The sequence below is a fragment of the Zalophus californianus genome, chromosome 3 (assembly GCF_009762305.2).
Source record: "Zalophus californianus isolate mZalCal1 chromosome 3, mZalCal1.pri.v2, whole genome shotgun sequence".
Taxonomy (NCBI): domain Eukaryota; kingdom Metazoa; phylum Chordata; class Mammalia; order Carnivora; family Otariidae; genus Zalophus; species Zalophus californianus.
In genome coordinates this window covers 114197977-114224929 of record NC_045597.1, presented here as the reverse complement: position 1 = coordinate 114224929, position 26953 = coordinate 114197977, and the positions used below count along the sequence as shown (strand labels likewise).

Here is a 26953-nt window from a genome sequence, read left to right as displayed (position 1 = left end):
CGGCCGTGTAGGATCCCCACGGCCAGGCACCCTCCCACTGCCGTTTATCCTCCGATATCTGCCCACAGAATCACAGCTCCCCGCTTCCTACCTCAAAATCAACCGCCTGTTATATATATTCTGTTTGTAGAGATCCAGATCTTCTTACATCTCAGGCTGGTTTCGTGGGTGCTCAGAGTGGTCTGGTAGATATCCAGCTCAATTCCGGGGACCAGTTGAAATAGGGTCCCCCTACTCCTCCACCGTCTTTCCTTCCAAAAATATTCTTTTCTTCAATCTTCTGTTGAGTTTGTAGGTGTTCAGAATGGTTTGATCCCTATCTAGCTGAATTCCTGGGACCAGATGAAATTTAGGTCTTCCTACTCCTTTGCCATCTTGCTCCACCTGTCTGCATTTATCCCACTTTTCAACTCAGATTGAAGAAAATAAAACATTTATCACACATGCTCATAAACTAATGCCTCCCTCCCTCCAGTGGAATCACTGAATAAAAAAAATGTGAAGTCAGATTATACTAGTATAATATCTACATTAGCAAGTAAAGAGAAAATTAATTGTACCACTGTTTTATTAAAATTAATAGTTTCTACTTTTATATTTAAGATTGTTTCTTTTTTTTTGAAAATGCTAGAATTGAGTAAAAATGATAGTATTCCATCTTTGTAAGTATTTATCTCCAGAAATGGAAGGGATTACTTCTATCAAGCTGTAGAAGTAGATAGTGGCTTTTTTGCTTCTTGGGGGTGATTTTAGAATGATTTTAACCATAGTCTCAATGTCACTATCACATTACTTTATGAAGACTCTCTACATGTTGAACCTTATATACTTCAGATGGCTACATAGGCCTTTTTTTGTTCATATTCTTTTACATCATAAACTTTCTTACTAAATTCAGGTAAAACTGGTATTTAAGAGTCATCTCTTCTCATACTGTGCCTGCCATGCGTCTGTTTTCATTCTTCTTTTTCCTATTTCATTCTTGGCAGGTTTCTGGTTATACCCATTTACTTTTGTTCCTTTCCTACAGCTGTTTCCTTCTTAGAAAAGTGAAATGCTTTACTGAGTCCTCTTTCAACAGTCTTCCTTCCAGTGTTGTTTTCCTGTGGAGTGTTTATCTCTGTCCTCTTTCCCCAGTGCTTTAGAGTATATGATATATGCCTTCATAATAAGTCTCCCTCATAGAACCTCTGTCTGGTTCTTCACATATCTTTATTCCTCTTTGTCAAAAGCAGCATTCGTACCACAAGAGTTCAGGAAACATCTTCCTTCTTGCTTAAAAAAAAAAAAAAAATCTTTCTTTTGGTAGAAGTAATAGTGGCACATGTTACTGACCCATTGAAGGACCAGATAAAGAATCAGCTGCTCTTTAGCAGTGTTATCATAGGCCTTTAAAAATTCTCTATGTATAATTCTCCCAACTGTACTGTTCAAGTCTGTCATATATCTGTGTTTATAGGGGAAAAGCAAAAGGTTAGATGGATTAGTGACTTTACTAGCAAACAGTCTCTTCTCTGTGGAAGTGGTTCTTTTTTTTTACTATTCTTTTTATTCCCACATTGCCAACTTCAGTCATTATTGTCCACCACTAAAATATCTTTTACTTCCACCTTTCTTTCCATTCCCAAGTTCAAGCTCTTAATTATTGCTGGCATAGAGTGTTGTTTGCACTACCTTTCAGCCACCTACCTACGTGGATGATCTAGAACTGCTCATTAATAGAAAATTTATAATATTGCTGTCTCTGAACATAACTTCATTCTCTTTTAATTGTGCTTACACTGTATTTTTCTTTGACCTATAAAAACATTCCAGGTTTTTCATTCACTTTCTCCCTACTAACCCCAATTTATTAATCTATCCTGTCTTTTCCAGAGTAACCATGATCCCATTTTGATCACTTGTATTTTTCCTCTATATGATTGGTTTCTTAACCTATATTATGAAAATCATCTGGGTAGATTTAAAAATCCATATTTTAGGTCCTCACAGCTTTTTTTTTTAAGTTCTTTTATAGAAAAATGACAATAAACTTGATTCCTAACTTCTGAAGGAAAATAGCAGAAATGCAAGTAGTTTCTAAAATATCACTGTAAAAAAGCCAGAAGACAGAGTAATTTACCACTGTCATGCTGTTTTCCTGCAAGTTTCCTCTCCTGTAGTTTGTTCCTTCATTTCACCATGGCTTCAGCTTGAATTTATAGGTAGTTTAGGGAACTGAATTTTTCTCCATTACATATGCTACTTCTTGAGTCGTTATTACATAAAACAATGAAGATGTTTAAATTTTCAGGAATGTAATAAGTCTTACTACATTTTGCTGTTTTTCTGAATTCTTCACATATCATTATTTCTCTTTGTCAATGTATGAAATGCCTTATTGAAATTCTTGGTGTTATTGTGGCAGAGCTATTCAATAATAGTTAGAATTTTTTTGCAATTATTGTTGGTCTTGGAATGTTAAAGATTAACTGAGAATAGCTTAGTGGGAAAAAGGCATGACATCACCAGGCCTACACATTCTTAGAAGGGGATTATTAAAAGTGGCTTGCATAACTGTAAGGATATCAAGGGAATGATTTGAGTTTTTGGAGGCTTGCATAAAATGCTTAAGTGTGTTTTATAGGGTAAGCATTGTTAATTAATAGTGGTAGTTCAAATATGTATACCTCTAATATTGGTATGTTTTTTTTTTTTTTAAACATGCATCTTACATGGATTTTTGTTTGTTTTTAAGGATATTTTGGAACTCTTAGAAAAAAGAGTGAAGTCACGATTTTCTCACCGGCAGATACATTTAATGAATTCATTTGGTTTTCCACAGTATCTTAAAATATTTAAAGAACAATTATCTCTACCTGCAGAATTTCCAGACAAGATCTTCACTGAGAAGTGGAATGAGAATATTCAGGTAACTTGGAACAGAGGCAATAATCTTTATTTTTGTGCCTTGCTATACCATTGAAAGCTTATAAAAACCTACAAATTTAAACAAATTTGTAAATTAGCACAAAGTTTCTAATGTTACTATAGCATAAAACTGCATTAATACAAATTATACACTTTTTTGTGTTATTTTCTTTTAAAAGAATTTGAAATGTCATATCCTAAATTTTTTCTCTCAAAAGAACTTTAATGAAATTTTTGTTTTATTTCGATCTGGCTTATATTTTAGGTTATTCTGTTAATATTTACAGTATTATAAAAATATTATTTTCATTATTTACAAGTTTAGCAGTACTTTAGCTCGGTGGTTCATACCTAACTATCCAGTTTGGATTTTTTCCTCTGCTAATTCTCATACAGTTTCAGCTTTTATCTCATTGGGTCTTTTAAGTCAAACCAGGCTTGGCACCTCTGGTTGTATTTTCTAAATTGGTGAATCTCATCTTGTAGTCTCTGGAGCCTTCAGGGTCTTTTACCTAGTCACACTTGCATGTTGATTTAAAGGTTTACTAAACCTTGTGGACTCTGTAAATTTATCTGTGCTTAAATTGAATAGTGTAACATATATAGGCTATTGTCATACCAACTCAACATACTAGCATCAGTTTATCTTATGCTGTCAAGAATTTTCAGTTGGCAGGGAGAAGGGAGAGAGTATATGTGTGGGAATGTGTTTAATAACACAATTGAAAACAGTGTTGCTGAATAAATCGCACATGGTAGAATCTTTCAGAAATATGGGTCTTCTGAAAGTAGAAAATAATTTAGACTCCTTGGTTTTGAAAGAATTGGGAAAAACTGGTCTATGATATTAAATACTGATGAGGATGATTAGATCTTTGGATAATTAAAGTTGCAAAGTCTATATTCACTGGCTCTAAGAATATTGTTTTATGTCAAAGCAATATTAATTTTTTGTAGTTTCAAGTTTTTATTTAAATTCTAATTAGTTAATATAGAAAGTAATATTAATTTTAGGTGTCGTATCCAGCAGTTCATCACTAACATACAACTCACAGTGGTCATCACAAATGCCTTCCTTAATATCCACCACCCATTTAACCCAACCCCTTCCTACCTCCCCTCCAGCAACCCTTTTTGTTTTCTATAGTTAAGAGTCTGGAGGCACCTGGGTGCCTCAGTTGGTTAAGTGTCCAACTCTTGGTTTTGGCATAGGTCATGATCTTGCAGTCATGAGATCGATTCCTGCATCAGGCTCTGTGCTCAGCACAGAGTCTGCTTTGTATTCTCTCTGCCTCTCCTCCCTCCCACCCACTCTCTCTCTCTCTTTCTCAAATAAATAAAATCTTAAAAAAAAAAAAGTCTTTCCTGGTTTGCCTCTCTTTTTTTTACCCCATGTTCATCTGTTTCATTTAAATTCCACTTAAGTGAAATAGTATGGTATTTGTCTTTCTCTGACTGCCTTATTTTGCTTAGCATAATACTCTCTAGTTCCATCCACATCGGTGCAAATGGCAGTATTTCATTCTTTTTTATGGCTAATTAATATTTTGTTGTATATACATACCATGACTTCTTTATCCATTTATCTATTGATGGACATTTGGGCTCTTTCCGTTATTTGGCTGTTGTTAATAATGCTATACAAAAATAAATTCAAAATGGATAAACGACCTCTAACTGTGAGACAGGAAATCATCAGAATCCTAGAGAACACGGGCAGCAACCTCTTTGACCTGGCCATAGCAACTTCTTACTAGATACATTTCCTGAGGCAAGGGAAACAAAAGCAAAAATGAACTATTGGGACTTCATCAAGATAAAAAGCTTCGGGCGCCTGGGTGGCTCAGTTGGTTAAGCGACTGCCTTCGGCTCAGGTCATGATCCTGGAGTCCCGGGATCTAGTCCCACATTGGGCTCCCTGCTCAGCAGGGAGTCTGCTTCTCCCTCTGACCCGCCCCCCTCTCATGCTCTCTATCTCATTCGCTCTCTGAAATAAACAATCTTTAAAAAAAATTGGTTAAGATAAAAATCTTCTGCACAGCAAGGGGAACACTCAACAAAACTAAAAGGCAGCCTTCAGAATGGGAGAAGATATTTGCAAATGACATATCTGATAAAGGGTTAGTATCCAAAATATATTAAGAACTTGTCAAACTCAACACCCAAGAAACAATCCAGTTAAAAAATGGGCAGAAGACAGGAATAGACATTTTTCCAAAGAAGACATACAGATGGCTAATGGACACATGAAAAGATGCTCAACATCACTTATCATCAGGGAAATACAAATCACAACAACGAGATACCATATCACACCTGTCAGAATGGCTAAAATTAACACAGGAAACAACAGATGTTGGTGAGGATGTGGAGAAAGGGGAACCCTCCTACAGTATTGGTGGGAATTGAAACTGGTACAGCCACTGTGGAAAACAGTATGGAGGTTACTCACAAAGTTAAAAATAGAACTACCCTACGATCCAGCAATTGTACTTGGAGGTATTTACCGAAAGGATATACAAATACTGATTGGAAAAGCAGTCATGATTTTAATCTTAAATATCAATACCAAATTAAAAGTGAGAACTTTGCATTTATTTTGTTCTTAAACAATTTTTTTATTTTTTCCCAGCTTTGTTGAGGTATAATTGACAAAATAAAAATTATATATGTTTCAGGTGTACAACTTGATGTTTTGATATACATGTACATCATGAAATACCACAATGAAGCTATTCAACTCATCCATCACCTCAGTAGTTACCGTTTTCTTTCTTGTTTTTCTCTTTTCTTTTGTGGGAAGAGGTGAGATCTCTTGTTTTTCTCTTCTTTTTTTCTTTTGTGGGAAGAGGTGAGAATACTTATGAGCTGTCTTCTGAGCAGATTTCAAGTGTACAACACTGTATTGTTAACCATAGTCACATTCTTACTGTTGTTAATACTCCAAAATTTACTCATCTTACATAACTAAAACTTGATTCTTGTTTTGATTATAAAATATAGTCTGCTCATCTAAGCACTATTAATTTTGTCACTTTTCATTTTTTTAACTTAAAAGTTCACTGAACAAAGGAACACCTGGCTGGCTTAGTCGGAAGAGCATGCAACTCTTAATCTTGGGGTTGTGGTTTCAAGCCTCACATTGAGTATAGAGATTACTAAAAGTTCACTGATCAAAATTTTATCAGTGTATAAGAATACATGGTAAAACATACAAGTTTCCCTTATATCCATGCCCATTCTACTTCCTTATACTACACTACAGAGTAATTATTTGATTTATAGCATTTCAAACATATATACTGAAGTTGTTTTTACATAGAGTTCAAACATTGCATATTGTTCTGATTGACAATTTTGTATTATTTTTCGTAGTATAACTATACAGAATTGAATGGAAAAATGGTTATCTTTATCCTTAAAATTCAGATATTGTACTGTGATACAATTAGGTGTGGGTTTTTCCTTTTCCCCTTCTCCCCAGACTAATCCTCTCTGGGACTCAGACTTGTCAGCCCAGGGAAGTTTTTTTGATACTCCATCTTATTATAAGATTCTGTTCTTTAAGAACCCTTTATATTTGGTACTCCCACATTGTCCCTTTCCTTACCTGGTCTGGAGTGGAATGAGCTCTGCATCTTTGGCCTCTGAATCCACTTTTCAGTGCCTTACAGACTTTTACCTTCTACAGTTCCTGAACTGATTTATCCTTGTTACAACAGTATTTTTTTCTGACTGCTTTAGAGATTCAAATACAGTCTTTCATAGTATGTATGTATGTATGTATGTATGTATTTATTTATTTATTTATTTATTTATTTATTAGATTTATTTATTTGACAGAGAGAGCGAGAGAGACAGCGAGAGAGGGAACACAAGCAGGGGGAGTGGGAGAGGGAGAAGCAGACTTCTTGCTGAGCAGGGAGCCCGATGTGGGACTTGATCCCAGGACCCTGGGATCATGACCTGAGCTGAAAGCAGACGCTTAACCGACTGAGCCACCCAGGTGTCCCCCAGTCTTTCATAGTATTTAAATGTCTTTGCTTTGCCAGGACTCTTATTTCTGTCCCTGCTCCCTTTCTTTTCCTAAGATGACTACATAGCCCAGGTTGTACAGTGCTGGCACCCATCTTTTTGTCCTTCACAGAATATTGCATTCTGTACATCCAAGTGGGTATATGAAGGAATTAGATGAAAGGGATTACTGGTGAAGCATAATTCTGGATGACTTGGAAAATGGTAACCATGTAGGAGGAGGGTGGCTAACCCTTAGGTTTTTGGTCCTTTTTTGCTGATCCTGTATCACTGAATTTAGGGGGCAGATGGTAGAAATGAATGTGAGCACTATCCTTTTGTTTTTTGGGTTTGTTTGTTTCTTTCTTTGTTTTACAGTCTTGCAGTTCTTTTATAATGTAGAAGTAATACCACTGGAGTTTGTGTCTTAGTTCTAGTATTTTGTTCCCTTTATCCTCATCCTCATTTGCCACTTCCTTTTGGTATGCTAATGGATGTGCTTCACTTGGAATATATGTCAGCACCATGGCCAGAAGCCTTGCCCAGGAAAGTGGGGGTTGCATTGAGGGAGCTATCCTTTCTCTCAGTACTGACTACCTAGCAAGTTTTTCTGATCCCAGGTTTAAAAACACAAACAAACAAAAAACAATGGTGTAGATAACAGGTCGCCTCCTATGGAATCTTAACCCGAGAAGTATCCAGGATATGGTTGAACCTGGGCATCCTGTCTAACTTGAATGTTTTAGCCATACCCCAAATGAGCCAAGTAAGTTAAGCAGAGTAAACACCATCTCAGCATGGCAGTATAAGGAGAAATCCCTGAATGAAAGAGCATTTTAAAGGATCATAACTAATTTTCCTCAAAGGAAATTCTCCCAAAGTACTATAGCTAAGTTCAAGGAACATTTACCTACTGTCATAACCTTCCCTTTAGTTAACAGAAGGTGAGAAGATTCAGCAGGAACTGACTAGGAGATTTAGTACATATACTGCTGCTACTGAGTTAGCCCTGGAGCATCATGAGTTCTGAGGTACCAGTGAAACTCTGTTACATTGTGCTTAGAATCTGCCTGTGAAGAGGGCACCAGCCAAGCAAACTGTACAATTAGTACAATAAGGACTGGCTTCTGCAACTGCTACTCATGTGTTCATCAGTGAAAAGTTAATGTTTCAGCTTCCTTGAATAACAGGGGAGGTCTGCTTTGTTTCTGGGAATTTCCCATGTTCCTATAAGGGGTGATGTCAGTCAATGATTCTCTGTCTTAGTTCCCTTGCATCATTTCCTGAGCCAGCTAGAAGGGAGCTTTCAATACAGAGAAGTAAGAAATTCATTAATGTTTCAAAACCCAAGATCTAATATCTTCAATGACTGTCATAGTTAAATATAATAGACATCCAAAGAGTTGTTTTTTTTTTTTATAATAGCCTTATATCTCCAAGAAGTTTATAGTGTTGGAATCAAGGTGAAAGTGTATTAAGAGATTCTTTTTAATGGCTCACATACAGATCTAGACTTCTTCTTAAAGCATATTAAGTAATTATGGAAGCAAGAAGGTGATAGCTTTCAGAAATATGGGGAGTTGGATTCAGATTTCTAAAAATATAAGTTAACCCTTTGAAGCATCGTGTAGAAGAAAAGCAGTTAACTAACTGTTCTTAAAAATTTGAATTCTTTTATCTGAAATTTTTTTCTTATTTATCAATATTTTTGTTTGAGGTGATTTTTTTATAGTTTTAGTTTTAACAGGACTACAGTTAATTCCCAGAAGTTTTTTATGTGTATTTCTTTGCTTTATTATTTTGTGTTCATTTTGTGTACTCTCAATAGTAACAGCAAGCAAATTGTTAAAGTCAAAGAGAATACTGAAAATAATGACAAGGGAATGGGGACTATAACTAGGATAATGTATTTACTGAGAGCATAAAACTTTATTCCATTATACTGAACTTATTCTTGAATCTGGATCTTCTTACAGTAGAAGTATGGGATATAACAGTTCTACCTCTAGAAAATAAGGTTTCCTGGGTTTTTTGTTTGTTTTAAAAAAAGAATCCTTATTCCTTACAGATGATTTTTGAAAATTTATGTCAATCTTGCCCAGGCTGTTTTTGGCTCTGCCAGCTGTGAGTTTACTCTCCTTACGTCTAATTTTTTCTTTAATGCCAAATGTACCTTACTTTTCATTAATTCTAATTCACTGCAGTCACAATTGCTTTTTCAAAGGACCTGATTGATCTCCACATTTCCAAAGTGATTAGTTTCTTCTCAAAATATATTTTAGTTTAATTATACTAAGTAATTTACATTGCTGATCACTATCCTTCTTAAAGTTTTCTTCCCTTGGTTTAATTGCTCTCTCTTGGATTCTCTTCCAGTCTTCAGTATCTATCTTAGTCTCTTTGCTCTTTTTCCATTTAGTTCTTAAATATTGATAACCAAGTTTCACTTCTTGACCACATTTCACTCTTCGTTCATCCTGGGATGTTCTGTCCCCAAAATATCTCTGATTTTTGTCTTCCCTCTCTCAAGCCCTTGCTTCTCCACACATCACCAGTTGACTCTCCATCAGACCATGTCTTCTATAAATGTCTTAATTCTGTATTCACACTATTAATTCAGACCTTTTTTGTCTCTTATATGGACAATTGCAATAGCCCACAATTAGGTTTTTCTGTCCTTGTCTTTCCATGAAATCACTTTGCCAATAACTGAAACTCAGGGTTACATGACTACTCATTTTCTGTCAGTATGCCATGATCTTCCTTCATTGCTCATGCTGTTCCCTATAACTGGAATACTCTTTCTTTTTACCTTATTGACTCATATAGTTTAAGCATTCTTTGTATTGCTTTACCTTGTGTTCCCCGATATGGTAGCTCTTACTCTCTGCTGTGTTTTGTGCTGAATTTTGATCATCCCACTGGTATGACTGTATAGTTTCCCTTTTTAGATCAGAAAGTTTGGGGTTGCAGTATTATGTTTTGTTTTTGTGTATTTTAATTAACATAAAGGGATAAGAAAATAGACTGGAAATTTCATTTTGATTTTTGTATTCTACAAAATAAAACCAACACCTATTTAATAATGAATAAATATCAGAGTTAATGAGGTACACCAACTAGTGAGGCACATTGTAGTTTTTAAACTGCCTTGTTCCTTACCTGTTTTGATTTTTTTTTTTCTCTCTCTAGTGTCTCACAGAAGATAGAAGTGTGCGGGAAGTACTTCAAAAGCATTTCAATGTCAGCAAAAACCTGCGGTCATTACACATGCTATTGGTTTGTATTCATTTTATTTTTACACTCATTTTATTTCACCAGGTAATTGTATTTTGATGGGAATTCATTAAACTTATAGATAAATTTTGGGAGAATTAACATTACTACATCGAATCTTTCAATCAGGAATAAGGTACATTTCTCCTTTTATTTAGTTTTTCTTTGATTTGTTTAATCATCATTTTATAATTTTTACCACACAGATTTTGTGTATGTTTAAAGTGTATACCTAAGTATTTAATTTTCTTTGGATTTGATATTTTGTAAATATCATATTTAAATGATATCTTGTTTTTAATTATGTTTTCAACATGCTCATTGTTAGTATATAGAAATGCTTATTTCTAATGGTAAGTTTATGTCTAATGGTATAGTAAATGTCTGCAACTATTAAAATTTATGGCTGCTAGTAGTGTAAATATGTCTAGGTACTTTGGCAAATTAGATTTCTAGAGAAACTCAGATGCACAAGAAGACATGTACAAGATTATTTGCAGCAGCCTTGTTAATAATTGCAAAAAAAGGGAAATGACAGATATCGATCAATAAGGGAAAGAGTAAGTTGTGAGTATACATGAAGGAATATAATACAATAGAAAAAATGAGTGAACTAGAAATGATACCTCAATATGATAAATTCTCAGAATACATGTTCAGTGAAGAGAAAGTTGTAGAAGTACAATATGGTATTTATATAAAATTTGGAAATTACTCTCTGTTGTCTAGGAATATATATGTACATAGTAGAAGTGTAACAGCACGGCTTTTTGTATGAAGAACAGGAGAGAATCCAACCAGGGAAAGAAATAGATCCTGTAAGATTGTATTTTGTAAGCTGAGGAAGTAGTCGTAGATATCCAGTACATCATTATCTTGCCTTTTTAGGTAAGAAGTATTTTACAGTAAAAGGAAAGAGTAAGAGAAGGAGTTACTGTGTATCAGGTTCTCTCCCAGTAACGGAATGAAGGACGAGGATTTCCAAACTCTTCTGTTCAGTTCAGGACCCTGGGCCCTGGCTTACCTGGGAGATTTACACCTAGTATAAATATGTCTTCAGTTTTATGTGGTACTTAATTACACCTAAGAAATTATGCATTGTTTAGCTGGAAATCAAATTTAACCAAATATCATATATTTTCATCTGCTATCTCTGCTTACCCTATTTAATGACTAAATGAAAGTGTTACGAAAATTACACTTAAAGAACTCTTCAAATTGTTGGAAAGGCGACTAGCTACATGAATAGTTGTCTCTAGGTATAATTTTGGTTTTTAGTTTTTTTCTATTATGTACAGTTGAACATAAAGTAGGTAACTTCTATCACTTAACACTAACCTGAACTGGTTAATTGTTCAGTAACAATTAGTAAAAAAGCTTATACAGGTCACAGGTCTGCCTTTTTGGTTTGGTCTAGGGCTTTGAATAATAGTGTTTTTGTTTTATTAATTGAAGTACAGTTGACATACAATATATGTTAGTTTCAGTCATACCGGCATAGTGATTTGACATTTTTATACATTACAAAATGATCACCACGGTAAGTATAGTCACTATATGTCACCTTACAAAGTTATTTCAGTGTAATTGACTATATTCCCTGATCTATACTTTACATTCCTGAGACGGGCTTATTTTATAACTGGAAGTTTGTATTTCTTGATCCCCTTCACCTATTTCACCCATCTCTTTACCCCTCTCCCCTCTGGCGACCATGAGTTTGTTCTGTGTTTACAAATTTGTTTTTGTTTTATTTTTAGATTCCACATGTAAGTAAAATCATACGGTATTTGTCATTTTCTGTCAGACTTATTTCACTTAGCATAATACCCTCTCGATCCATCCGTGTTGTCATGGATGGCAAGATTTTCTTTTTTTTATGGCTGAGTAATACTCCATTGTGTATGTATGTGTATATCATCATCTTTATCCATTCACCTGTTGATGGACAAGTAGATTGCTTCCAAATCTTGGCTGTTGTAAATTTTATGCTGTAATGAACATAAAGGTACAAATATCTTCTCGAGCTAGTGTTTTTGTTTTCTACGAGTAAATACCCAGAAATGGAATTGCTGGATTGTACAGTAGTTCCATGTTTAGCTTTTTGAGTAATCTCCATACTCTTTTCCATACTGGCTGTACCAATTTATATTCCCAAAAGAGCGGGAGGGTTCCTTTTTCTCCACATCCTCCATAACACTTGTGTTTACCTTTTTTGATACTAGCCATTCTGACAGGTGTGAGGTAATCTAATTATGATTTTGATTTGCCTTACCCTGATGATGAGTGATATTGAACATTTTTTCATGTGTCTGTTGGCCATCTGTATGTCTTTGGAAGTGCCCGTTCAGCTCCTTGCCCATTTTTTAATCCAACTGTTTCAGGTTTTGATAATGAGTTCTGTGAGTTCTTTATATATTTTGGATATTAATCTCTTAATCAAATATATTTGCAAATATGGGAGAAGTCATTTGATTGACTTTTTGTTTTGTTGATGGTTCCCTTTACCATGCAAAAGTATTTTAGTTTTTTTGGTTTTTTTTAAGATTTTTTTTATTTGCTAGAGGGAGAGAGGGAGCTGCAGGCAGAGGGAGAAGCAGACTCCCCACTGAGCAGGGAGCCCCAGGCGTCCCAAAAGTATTTTAGTTTTATGTAGTCTCAGTTGTTTATTTTTTGTTGTCTTCATGTGTAGAGACAGGTACAAAAAAATATTGCTGAGACATATCCAAGAGTTTACTGACCAGTGTTTTGTTTTTGCTTAAAGAGTTTTATGGTTTCAGGCCTTAATGTAGGTCTTTAATCCATTTGGGGTTTGTTTTACTGTATGGTATAAGAAAGCGGTCCGGTGTCATTCTTCGGCATATAGCTGTCCAGTTTTCCCAACAGCATTTATTGAAGACTGTCTTTTCCCCATTATATGTTCTTGCCTTTTTTGTCATAGATTAATCGACCATAAATGTGTGACTTTATTTTTGGTTTCACCCTTCTATTCCACTGATCTGTGTGTCTGTTTCCGTGCCATAACATACTGGTTTGATTGCTATAGCTTTGTAGTATAGATAATCTGGGAACGTGCTACTTCCAGCTTCGTTCTTCTTTCTGAAGATCACTTTGGCTTTTCCAGGGTCCTTTGTGGTTTCATACAAATTTTAGGATTATTTGTTCTAGTTCTGTGGAAAATGCTGCATTTAATTTATAGATTGCTTGCATAGAACAGAGTTAAACAATGTTAGTTCTTCCAGTCCATAAGCATGGTATATTTTTCCATTTATTTGTGTCACCCTCAATTTCTTTAATCAGTGTGTTAATAGGTCTTAGAGGAAAGGTTTTTCGCTCATTGGTTGGTTAAATTTATTTCTAGGTATTTTATTCTTTCTGATGCAGTTGTAAATGGGATTGTTTTCTTAATTTCTTTCTGCTAGTTTATTAATATACAGAAACACAGCGGGTTTCTATATATTAATTTTGTGTCCTGCAACTTTACCTGAAGTATTTGTTAGTTCTAGTGATTTTTTGGTGAAGTCTTTAGGATTTCCTATCCTAAGATTATGTCATCTGCAAATAGTGACAGTTTTACCTCTTCCTTAACCACTTTGGGTGCCTTTGATTTCTTGTCTGATTGCTGCAGTTAGGACTTCCAGTAGCATGCTGATTAAAAGGGTGAGAGTCTGCATCCTTGTCTTGTTCCTGATCTTTAAGGAAAAGTTTTCAGCTTTTATGATGTTGGCTTTGGGTTTTCATGTATGGACGGCCTTTATTGTATTGAGTTATGTTCCCTCTATATAACTTTGTTAAGTGCTTTTATCATGAGTGGATACTGAATTTTGCCAAGCTTTTCTGCATCTGTTGTGATGATTATATGATTTTTATGCTTCATTTTGTTAATGTGGTACATCATACTGATTGATTTGTGGATCTTGAACTATCGTTGCATCCCTGGAATAAATCCCGCTTGATCATGATGAATGATCCTTTTAATGTATTGTATTCAGTTTGATTGGGAATATTGGCCTATAATTTTCTGTTTTTGTAGTGGTTTTGGTATCAGGCTAATGCTGGCCTCATAGCCATTCCTTCCTCTTCAGTTTTTTGTAATAGTTTGAGAAATATAGGTATTAACTCTTTGAATGTTTGGGAGAATTCATCTGTGAAGCCATCTGGTTCTAGACTTTTATTTCTTGGGAGTTTTTATTTTTATTATTTTTTAAAGATTTATTTAATTTGAGAGAGAGAGAGGGTACAAGACAAATAGGAGGGGCAGAGGAGAGAGGATCTCAAGCAGGACTCCGTGTGGGTGGGGAGCACGACGCAGGGCTTGATCTCAGGACCTTAAGATCACAACCTGGTTGGAACAAGAGTAGGACAGACGCTTAATCCGCTACACCACCCCGGCACCCTGTGGGAGTTTTTAAGTTACTGTTTTAATTTTGTTACTAGTATCTGGATTTCTGTTTCTTCCTGATTTCAGTTCTTGAAGATCGTATGTTTCTAGGAATTTATCCATTTCTTCTAGGTTGTCAATTTGTTGGTATATAATTTTCATAGTAGTCCTCTTAGGTATTATAATCCTTTGTATTTCTGTTGTGTCAGTTGTAACTTCTCTTATTTTTGATTTTGGTCCTCTTTTTATCTTAATGAATCTCTCTAAGGTTTGTCAGGTTTGTTTATCTTTTCAAACAACCAGCTCTTAGTTTCACTGATAGTTTTTTCTGGTTTTGTTTGTTTTGTTTGTTTTTAATCTCTCTTTCATTTGTTTTCACTCTGATCTTTACTACTTCCTCCTTGTACTGGCTTTAGGCTTTGTTCTTCTTTTTCTAGTTATTCTAAATGTAACATTTGATTCTTACCTTGAGAATTTTCTTGTGTCTTGAGGTAGGCCTGTATTACTATAAACTTCCCTCTTGAAACTGCTTTTGCTCTGTCCCAGAGATTTGGAAACACTGTATTAACATTCCCATTTGCCTCCATGTAGTTTTCTATTATCTCTTTGATTTCGTTGTTGACTTGTTATGTTGTTTAGTCTCCACGTGTTGTGGTTTTTTCAGTTTTTCTTTTCTTGTGAATAATTTCCTGTTTCATACCATTGTGCTCAGAAAAGATGGTTGATATAATTTCAGGTTTTACTAAATTTATTGAGACTTATTTTCTGGCCTAACATGTAACCTGTCCTGGAGTAGTTCCACATACACTTGACAAGAATGTGTTCGGTGCTGTTTTTGGACGGAATGATCTGTATATATTTGTGAATCCATTTGGCTAGTCTGTTAAGGCCAGTGTTTCCCTTACTGATTTTCTGACTGGATGATCTGTCCATTGATGTAAGAGTTGTTAAATTATAACATGTAATTATAATTATAAAATTATGGTATTATGGTCAATTTCTCCCTTTGTGTCTGTTAATATTTGTTTTTATTATTTAGGTGCTTCTGTGTTGGGTGCATTATATTTACAGTTTTTATATTCTCTTATTGGATTGATCCCTTTATCATTATATGATCTTGTTTCTTATCACAGTCCTTTTTTTCTTTTCTTTTTTTTAAATTTTATTTTATTATGTTATGTTAACACCCATGCATTACATCATTAGTTTTTGATGTTGTGTTCCATGATTCATTGTTTGCGTATAACACCCAGTGCTCCATTCAATACGTGCCCTCTTTAATACCACTCACCAGGCTAACCCATCCCCCCACCACCCTCCCCTCTAGAACCCGCAGTCCTTGTCTTTTTTAAGGTGTGTTTTGTCTATATTACATTGCTACCCTGGCCCTTTCCCCCCCACCCCATTTGCATGAATATCTTTTTCCATCCCTTCACTACCGGTGTGTATATATCCTTAGGTCTGAAATGAGTCTTGTGTAGGCATCAAACACACACACACCCACACACACCCACACACACCCACACACACCCACCCACCACACACCACACCACACACACACACACACACACACACACACACACAATCCTCAGCTGCTGGTTTTCAGAGCATTCTCAGAGTTGCTTTATATGTAGTTTCAATCTTGTTTCCATGGGAGAAGTGAGCTCAGGTACTTCCCTACTCCATTTTCCCATGAAATCAAAACAACCTTTGAATAGCATTCTTACCTATTTTGGATCTCTTCTTGCTCTACTCCTTTTTAAGTGTTTTTTTTTGAGGAATTGCAAATAAGATGTGCAAGTGGGAAGAGGTAGAGAGAGCAGCAAGAACTTTTTTTTTTATGCTTTACATTGTTAGAGTAAATAGCGTATGTATTGTAATACTATATTTAATAGAGCAAGTATGAGATTACCTTTCCCAAATATTAATTTTAACTCTCCCATAAGAATAGACTCCAAATGAAGAAATTTTGTTCAGTAATATCTCCAGAATGCCTAAGTAAACATGTAAATGTTTTTCTAATCCACATTTCCTTAGATGCTTGCTTTAAATCGTTTGTAACAACATCACACCCATTTATGACTGCAGCAGATGTGATGGAGGCAAACCATTTGTGTAGCATGGACTCTAAAGCAATTATTGTACAATGGTGAGATGCATGCTTAATTAGTTTTTATAAGTTTAAGTTAATATAATGGAATTCTTTCAAAATTTATACTTAACATTGGTATAACACAGAATACTTTTATATCCATACATCCTTTAAGCCCTGCAAAAGGTATTATCACTCCCATTTAAAGTGAAAGAATCTCGATGCTCTCCCTCCTTTGCTATATTGGAAATCCAGATAAGACTTCTATTGCAGGCGTTCACATTGCATCAAGTGCTACTAAGAGCCTTGGCATTGAAGGTTCCCATCCCTTTTAAGAATTTAATGAATTTTCTTCTCTCCAGAAAAAAAAATGATACAATTTCAAGGTGTTTAGGGTTTCTCTGGAATATCAAGGACCCTACGTGACTTAAAGTACATAATTGCAGGGGCGCCTGGTGGCTCAGTCTAAATGTCTGCCTTTGGCTCAGGTCATGATCTCAGGAGTCCTGGGATCGAACCCTGGGTCAGGCTCCCTGCTCAGTGGGGGTTCTGCACCTCTCCCTCTCTCTCTCTCTCTCTCTCTCAAATAAATAAAATTTTAATAAATAAAATACACAATTGCAGTGTCAGTTTATGTTTATTATGGGCCATGTGATAAGTGCTTGATAATATTCTCTCTAATCCTTATAACATCTCTGCAAGCTTAAGAAGATTTCTTAGTTTGCTTATATGAAAGCTAAGCCCAGGAAGGTGGAGCAAGTTTGCTTAGGTTGTATAAGTAATAGTGACTGAAACACGTTTGAACCTGGGCGAGGCCTTGATCTCCTGCCACCCCCTCACAATCTTTCACTTTATCATTCTATTTGGAGGATAGTTACTTCAATCTTATGGATCAGTAAGTTAACATACAACTCATAATTCGTTTTCCTTTTACTGTAGGTCTGTCAGTCTTGGAAATCTGTCTTATAATAGCAATGAATACATTTAAATGACATCTATGAAGAGGAGCCCTTTAACTTTCCAAATGGTCTATAATGGTGAGATGAGACTTTGGTTTCTTTCTGACTCTACCTCACTGCTATTTGAGGGTGTTAATGTTGTTATTGCTTTCTGTCAGAGTTTCAGAAGTTTGTTCAAAGGAAGGCCCATTCTGTTATAATTTTGAGAAACCTGTTGTCATGAAGGTAAGATTTAAGTTATTTTTCTGCATACAGGTATGTTTTTACATCCAGTTTGTATATATCATAGTTGAACTCTAATTTTGAAACATTAGGTATTTATCATAGAAATTTTTTTTGCATAACAAATTATCTCAAAATGAAACGTTTGAATAATTCTAAAGCAGTCAGGCATTTCCCAGTTTGTGGAAGTATACTGCCCTCTACTGTCTGTTCTAGCACCTGCATTGTGCAAAGAAACTATACATTACAGTTCATCAATAAATTCTGTCCCTGTACAACCCAGAGGTTGCTTTATAAATCTTAGCAGTAAAAAGATAAAAATGACAATATTAGCCATTAAAAACTATAAGAATAAAATATGGGCTAGTGAGGACATACAAAGTTTTATTAGGGGGGTTGGTTAAAATCATGAGTTTTAAAACTTGAGGAACTTCATTAGAGTGTACCATTGTCCAGTAGAAATATGTGAGCCACTAGTGTAATATTGGATTTTCTAGTAGCAACAAAAACGTTAAAAAGGTGAAATGATAACTTTAATGATAAATTTTATTTAACCTAATATACCAAAAGCATTTTAGTCTATAATCGATACAGAAAATTACTGTGATACACTTTATTTTGTTTTGTATTAAGCCTTTGAAATTTCATGTGTGTTTACACTTAAAGCGCATCTTAATTCACTAAATATTCATTGGAAATATTTGTTCTTTAGATTTCATAGAATTTGTAGGTGAAGTAGATTTACATTCTGAATTATTCCAACGAACTTAAAATTTTCTAATTGACTTGAGTATCAAATTTTACATTAAATTTAATAATAAACTTAAATAAAATTAAAAATCAGGTTCCACGAATAGCAGTAGCCCTCTGTGGTCACTTTACTGGACAGTGCAGCTCTAGAGGACTTTATGGGGAAAAGCATCTCCTTCCCCTCCCTCCTTCCTTCCTTCCTTCCTTTCTTTCCCTCCCTCCCTCCTTTCTTTCCTTCTTTTTCTTTCTTTCTCTCTTCCTTTCTTCTTTCTAGCAATAGATCCATAGTCCTTTATCACCCTTTATAGGCCTTAATGTGTCAGGATTTCTATTTCTTATACCAAATAAAAAAATGTGAGTACAGGGCATTACTGTTTCTTTAAAAGAACAGGGAATGTGTTCATCCTACTGGAGGTTGGTTTTTTCCCTTCCTAATGTCCATGTCTGGTCTGATAGTCATAGTTTGTGGAGGTTATGAGTACAAAGGATTACATGAACATTTAAATTCTTGTGAGTGATTTGTATTTTGTTCCTGCTCGTTTCTGCATTTTTAAATAAAGTATTTTGCTGCCTAGAAATATTTTAAATCTCAATTTTATTCAGCCCCAATAATACCTGCAGCCTCTGATATTTTCTCATTTTCAGAATGAATGGTGGTTGTGTTATTTCTCTTTTCATCAGAAGACTTTTTATGATACATAAAGAATATATTCCAGTGATATTTTTTTACAGTGTGGTTGTAAGAATAGAAAGCTCCAGAATGTGTTTCACTGGGTCAATATTTAATAGTTACCATGTCATGATTTAATGGCTTTTTTTTCATATGCCAATAAAATACCTAAAACAAACAGAGTTAGAAAAGACATAATACGTGAATATTAGAGGTGAGAGGAAACAGATAATAAACAACCCTTTTAAGAGGGGGAAGATGGAGGAAAGGGATTTGTGACAGGTGGTGGCATGCTCTCCAGAGGGAAAAAGGAGGCTGTCTTCTCTCCTTCATGCCCATACCACTCTGCTGAATCATTTATTTATAGGGTCAGCTGAATAGGCTTGGTGTACTCCTAGGGGTCTTTTCTGCCTCTGGCTTTTTTTGCAGCTGTATTAAACTTCTACGTAGCAAAGTCTTACAAAACTAGAAAAGGGAATGTAAATGCAAATTTTAATAACCTAGGTAATTAAAGTACTGGTCTTATCAGATGTTAGATTTTTATAGAGAGAACTGGAAGCCCTTCCCTTAAGTACTAGCAGGTGATATGGTACAGAATGAGGTTTGGAAGAAAACCATATTGTGCAGACTGAATTAGAGTTTGCCCCTGTTCACATTCAACAATGCAGGGACAGATAACTGTATATTGACACTGCCTCACCTGATAGATGAAGTTTTTATGAGGTTGATGAGAGTTGTTTTTGATCCCTACTGATTTCTGTTAAGTTTTGTTTCCTGGCACTCTGTTCTACAGTTAAACACAACCCTAATTGTTCTCTGGATTAACATTATTTTACTTCCCCTATTCAACCTAAACTATTTCTTTCATCTTCCAGGCTTTTGAACACTTACAACAGTTAGAATTAATAAGGCCCATGGAAAGGACTTCGGTAAATACACAGAGAGAGTACCAGCTGATGAAACTACTTTTGGATAATACTCAAATTATGAATGCTTTGCAGAAATACCCCAACTGTCCTACAGATGTTAGGCAGTGGGCAACATCCTCACTAAGCTGGTTATGAATATAACCAGTGGCTTCAGTTAATGGAGTTTCAGGCATTCTTCTGTAAGGAACTCAAGGCTATTGTCCTTTAGCAAGATATATTATTACATTTTCTTATATTTATAAATCTGTATTTTTGTATTTATGGGGACTGTTACACATGTAGTTGTCTTGACTGTGTTCTTGCCTTTGAATCATGAGCAGTTACATGATTTATAATTCCAGTGATTTGGATTATGTTGTAAGTAGCAGTGCAAAGAAATAAATGTGACTGTTTCAGGGAGTGAACCATATGCTTATTTAACACTTGTCAAGTATTTATGCGGTATATTTGAAGAGTTCGTTTCAACCCAGCAGCCAAGTGTTTTTACAAATCCTAAAAGCAGTAAAGAAACAATGGTAAGAGTTGAGGTGTACTGAGGAATCTTTTGGTCACTGGGAGGTGCCACATTTTCTTTTCTCTATCCATGGAAATTTTGGATTCTACCCCAGGACCCAGGTCTTCTGGTTCAGGAGACTGACCAGTTTGGCAGAAGATAGTTCACATGGAAGAAAAAAGTGAAAAGTTTGAACATGAATTTCTTCCAGGCTTCTCAAAAGATGGTACTTAATCATATCATCTACAAAAGAATCCCTTGTAGAATTTTTTAAAAGCAAATTCTTCCCAGTTTCATTAAAGATGTCCATGAAATGTTTAAAAAAAAAAAAAATTCTTGGGCCTCTCCTAGGCCCCAAAGGATCAGAATTTGTTTTTAACAGGGAGTTTAGGAAATGCCTGGAAACCATTCCCACAATTAATGGGAAGTGTTTGGCACTATTGACTAAATTTATTTGTATCAAAAAGTAAATCTCTAAAGGGAATGTAGAAATGCTCACCTTATAAATTCAGGAGTCCAAGAACTAATTCCAGGTATCTGTTTAGAATGAAATTTAATAAGCATTTGCCAAGTGTGTAGTGACTTCATTTATTCAAGAATATTTGATTACATACTGTTTTCAAAAGGCAGTCTCCATCCTCGTGTTGTTCATAATCCTTTTAACTACCAAACGCCCTGTGATATTCAGGGACTATTTACAGTTGAGAAAACTAACATTGTAGTGGCAAGTGTTCAAAATCACACAGGAAGAGAATGATTGACAGACCCTGGAATTCAACTCAGGTTTGACTGACACCAAAGCCCCACTATCAAGAACTAAAATTCATTAACTGGTTCTCGTCACGTATTTTTAAGTATGCTCTAAGAAGTGATTTATCTGGTTTTCAGAAGTATCAGGTATAGATTGGACTGTAAATATTTCTGTGTGAAAAAAAAAAAATCTTCAGTTCAACCTATTTTTTTGCAGACGTAGCTGTTCCTTCCCCTGCCTTCTAAGTCTTCAGATCACTGTCATTTACTTTTCAGCAGTGTCTCAGTAAAGGTAAGGCTTACATACTGGTTCTGTGCAATAGTCTACAGATTTTTAGGGGATATTTTGCCAAAATACTTAGCATTGGTAGCATCACTGCTACTGGAAGCAGGATTTTACACTTGAGCTAGAGTTTTCCCTTTAAGAAAATTTTCTGAACTATTTTAGGGAAGTATTATCTGCCTTAATGGCAGTCACTGTGAACGCATCTAAACAACTTTATTTCAGACTGCAAATTATTAGCTTAAGATGCCACTAAAAGGCTGAAAGCTCTCATGTGCCTTCCTGGTTACAGAAGACCTGCAGAAGATCCACCAACACCCAGTATACAGATTAGAAAACTGTAAGTCGCAGGGTGAGTTTTCATTTTCAGTGAAACAATTCTTAACGCAAATTAGAGAAAAGGTTAGCAAAACAGGTGAGGAAGAGTGTTAGAGGTTTCAGTGCAGTTTTGACTCACATGACCTTTCCAAGTACCCTATCCCAAACAGGATCTTCTTCAAAACAAAACACAAACACCTCCAGTTCATGTGGTGAATGGCTCTGAGGAATTGAAACTTGCTGGTCCAAACATACCATATCCTAATGCTATGTATGTTGAGTATATACTATGTATTAACTTTCAAAAAATCAGTTTAGCAGAACATGCTGTGGAAACAATTTCAGTCTTTCGGTAGCAATTCAGTGCACATTCCATCCTAGTTTGCGTTTTCACTTGGTTTAGAAGGCAGTGCGGGTTGAGAATCCATTGGTGTGAACGACGACACAGTGCTCCCGTGGGGTTTTCCATCCCTTCTTTTGAAAGCCACACGATAAACAAAAGCCTTGGCAACATTAAAAATGTAATGAAAGCTAGCTTCCTTGATGATTACTCTTACTGATTACCCTAAGTGAAAATACCAGAATGTTCCATTCAGTCAGTAAACTAGTTAATATCCTTTAGGAAGAGTGGTTTGTATATTGATGACAATTTCCTAAGCCACGTTTTTCTGTTTCCATATGAAAAGACAAGGTACCTAATGCCTGCTAGCCTCTGGTTTCCTAAACTGGCGGGACTAATGTACATACCTTGTGGGGAATACAATCTGCTTAGACGGTAAAGGGGGGAAATGCCACCCTTGACAAACTTCCCTTTCACCACTATCCCCATTCTTGCATATCTCAAGGTGTGAGCCTCGCCAGAAATGACAAAGCTACTGTTCCCCTTTTTAAGAAAAATGTATAGCTAAAGAAAAACTGCATAAGCCAAATCATACCATATTCATTTTTTTTATTTAACTCAGGGATGGAATGGGGATAGCATACATTTTATTGTACAATATTTAACAATCACTTATCCAAGGTGGGGTTTTATGGGGCTTTTTTTTTAACTTTTTGTTAATACTTGCAGAAAAAAATAGCAAGTCACAATTTGACAGTAGTACAACAACCTGTGCCCAAAACACTGACAAGAAATACAGAGTAAAGCTAAAATAATTGCTTACCAATATTTTGAGAGGTAACAAATAGGATGTGGATTGAGACTGCATAAAAAATGTATGCTGGTTGAATATCTGAGGTAAATGATGTTCAATCAAGATGCTACTTGTATCATTTTGCCCAGAAATCAGTAAATAATTTTATGCACATTATACCAAGTGTTTCTAAAAAGTAATTTTTTAAAAGGTAAAAAAGAGAAACTGGAAAATATTTGTGGAGAAGCATTTTTTTTTTTTTAAATAGTTAAGTTTAATTCCACTTAAACTTATCATCTGGCCAGGGTATTTTTTCCCCTACCCGTCTGCATTTTACTTAAATGTAGCTGTTACTTAGGATTGGAGGAAAGGAGGAAGAAGAGGTTCCTTTTCAATTTCATGATAGATGATTCTATTTTTAAATTCCAAACTTCTTGGGGTTTTTTCCTGATTGCATTTTCAAAACATCACCATGAAAGGTAGTGCAAATTCATGGGACCAACAATTTTGAGGCACAGTCTCTGTTCTGGAATTCACAAGGTACCTGTAATAAACATTCAAACAAGAGTCACACTTCACATGCTAAAAACGTCCTAGCATCTAAAATACATACAAAGAGCTGTGCAGGGCATAGACTTCGAATAAAGCCAAACACTGGTTAATCCATCAGTCCTATGGCAGTTGATCATAAAGCATTCCTTACATGGAGATTTGGGCAAGGTAAAGAGTGGAAGTTAGAGCAGCAGTTCTGATGGGTATCAGAAAGGCAAAATACAAGACGAATCGTAAGGAGCACCATACACATGAGGAAAAAATTACTGAGGTGTCAGTTCACCCCAAAACAAAGAAGTCATCATTTTTCTCATTCTTTGATCTTTCTTTTTTTCAGTATCCCAGCTCAAACTTTTTGTAAGCTTGCCCACTCTGCGCTGACTGTAAACCAAACCTGAAAATGCCCTGCAAATGAAAGTTTTAACAAGACTAGGTATCAGGACAGGTAGTCACTGGAACATTCTTATTTTACTGCTTATAAAAAGTGTTCTTCTATTAATATAGTTTTCAAAAAGGATACAAGTCTTAAAGTTGGTTAGCTAGAGTTAAGTACAATACCCAGGACTTCTAAAAATTTTTTCTAACATGAAGAGAAAACTATCTTTTGAATAACTGATCTTATAAAAATTTATCACTAGTGCTCACATAAGCCAAACATTCATCATAATATTCCTTGTTTTTGTTTTGATTTTTTCTTTTAAATTAAATGTTTAGAACAGGTAGAACTTAGTCTTCAGGAGATGGACAATTTCTATGTGTGAACGTTGTCACTTTCCCATCTTGATTAGTTAGTTTCAAAGTGGAAGTTAAACCAAATCAGTTGAGATGTCAAGTACTTTTTGAAATAAAGAGGTGAACTCAACATTGAAAAGGGAGTTCTTTAGGAAAACAATGAAAACTTGGGTACATATGTGACCCAAGAGCACAAAGTTCTGCATGGTGTGTGGCACGCAGACAACAATGCTATTACTCTTCTTTCCCTCCCTGCTTTAGAGTCTGTTGACCTATGCATTATTTATAAATAATATAATTTATTATTCCCAGAGATTAAGTGCACATTATATGTAAAATGTAGTGTACTGTGTGGTTAAATAGCCATATGAAGGTAATACATTCACAGTGAGCTCCTGATAGTGACATGTAAAAAATTCTTTTATAAAATCAATGTATGGATTTTAAAATGACCTGACGAAAGTACATAGCATAATACTGGCTATTTGTTGGTCAGTAATCTAGAAATTCAGGAAATTACTGTTTTACTTTGGCCTATAAAAATTTGAGGAACAGTCCAATTATATTCTAATCCAGTATTGTTTGAAAAGCACTTTGGCACCTACCTACCATCAATTCCATTTTCTTATCAAGGATAAGGCATCAACTACCCTAAAAGTTATAGTGTGAAAGCAATTTGCAGGAGGAAGCAAGGCTATATTACCTATATCAACATCGGTTACCTCTAAATGTCATTGCATATTTTAAGTTTATAACTTGTTATCCCTGATTTGTTTTAAAGCAGTAACATTTGAAATCTGTGCTTAAAATTTAAAATTTCTATCCTAGGATAATTCTTTACATATCACAGACATCAAAGTATTACTCTGACAAGATGGCACCAAGCAGAAATATAGTGATAAAGTTACAAGTCTCAAAGCAGAGAGTGAGGAATTCTGGGTAATGACACTTCCTGAGGTGATCCTTAAACAGTGATAAAGAATGTCCCACACACTGTTCGGTGAAAGAAATACACTACAATTTTACATATATAAATAGGAAAAAAAATCTATTTTAAAAGAATAAAAATGAAGAGCTTTCCAGTGTCACAGCTCACTTTAAAAAATTTAAATCATGCTTTAAATTTTCAAATATTCCCCAAACACAGCACACCTAAAAAAATACTTAGGTAAATATGCAATAATTTGGGAACTGGATATAAGGTGAAGCTTTAAAACATGGGGAAAAGGGGAAAATGACGTTTTTTCATTTCAAAAAACAGTACTTTTTTCCCTTAAATTACAAGCTAGCACAAGAAAAGCTAAAACACTGCTTAATGAATGGCCACTTAGTGTTGGCACTGAGCATAGCTTACCTTTTTTTTCTTAAATAACACAGTGAATTTGTAATACCTTGTTACAAAACATGGATCAATTTATTATTCCAATTTTGTTAGTGTTCTCAATTTTATAATTTAGCAACCGTGGAACTGAGGTATACCTTGTTGAGGGAGGTTAAAGTAATGCTTGGAAGCCTCTCTCCTGTACCCCACTCTGATGCCTCTGTTTATGTACACAGAACAGCAGCACACCAAACATTCACAAGCCGTGTCGTGTTGGCATTACAATAGTCATTCATACAAACACAACAGCAAATGCAATAAAAACAAGTTACCCTTTTTCAAATCTGAAATGAAAAGTTTTTGATTTAAAAAAAAAAAAAAAGCAGTAGTTCATTTAAGGAATTAGTGTCTTCTGACAGACATTACGAAATCTGATGTCAGTTTTCAAACACTTGATTAGGCCAGGTCCAAAAGATCCTTGATTTGGAGAGGGCTACGTTCTTCATGTACACTTTTTCAAAAGTTTCTTTATAGAGTCTGCAACTTCTCTTAGTCTCATGTCCTTCACGTCTCTGCTGCAGGCAATGCTGTAAGTCTCCCAGAGCCACATTTTTAAATGAGGGTCTTCTTCCTGACATGTCCAGGAGACCTCCTACTCATTTCTCACAGAAAATAAACTGTGAGCAGTTTCATCAGCTTAGCAGCTCCAGTTCAGAGTCCTGTTTCTCACTGTGGACACATGGTGCAACCATCATAGACTAGATTCTTTGGGAGGAAAGTCAACATTTGTCACCATCGTGACCACTGTTACAATGTCCTCTGTGGTAATGATATTTGTTAGTCTTTGCATCTGAGTGATTCTTTCACCTACACATCCAGCTGATAACCTGGCTTCTGCATCGTGATCCCAACATTCTTCTATCGTTTCACAGAGCATTGCCATTCCCTAAAAATGAAAAACATATTCAGACACTGTAGCAGATTTTGTTTTCTATTAGGAAATGATGAAGTGTCCATAAAGAAATTGTTATTTTTGTGAGTCAAAGTTTCAAGATTAGCCAAGTTTGGTGTTATGTGTCGACATTCACTTATGCGTATCTATTGTATGCAGAAAATGGATGAAAAGCACTAAGAAAAATCAAACTTTTTATAGCATCCGTGACTATCA

General features: G+C 35.3%; 2 protein-coding genes across 4 annotated transcripts in view; one reads left to right on the top strand and one right to left on the bottom strand.

The window, feature by feature from the left end:
- Positions 1-22835, top strand: part of ORC4 (origin recognition complex subunit 4) — a 98045-nt gene extending 75210 nt beyond the window's left edge. The window contains 10 exon segments of the mRNA XM_035726518.1: positions 2738-2911; positions 10117-10203; positions 16619-16636; positions 16639-16727; positions 17608-17653; positions 17655-17690; positions 17692-17710; positions 17791-17823; positions 17826-17857; positions 20150-22835. Coding sequence (XP_035582411.1) covers positions 2738-2911; positions 10117-10203; positions 16619-16636; positions 16639-16727; positions 17608-17653; positions 17655-17690; positions 17692-17710; positions 17791-17823; positions 17826-17857; positions 20150-20338 — 723 coding nt within the window. The 3' untranslated portion in view covers positions 20339-22835.
- Positions 22836-22979: 144 nt separating this feature from the next.
- The window catches only part of ACVR2A (activin A receptor type 2A), an 84595-nt gene continuing 80621 nt past the window's right edge, over positions 22980-26953 (bottom strand). The window contains exons 12-13 of one of the 3 annotated variants that reach the window (XR_003518980.2): positions 26118-26731; positions 22980-23724 (exon numbers count right to left, since the gene is read on the bottom strand). Coding sequence is in view for 2 of the 3 variants with exons in the window: in XM_027588362.2 (XP_027444163.1) it covers positions 26537-26731 (195 nt within the window). In the remaining variant the exon portion in view is untranslated. Of the gene's footprint in view, positions 26732-26953 lie in introns of all 3 variants that reach the window. The other 2 variants (XM_027588362.2, XM_027588364.2) reach the window with 2 other exon arrangements.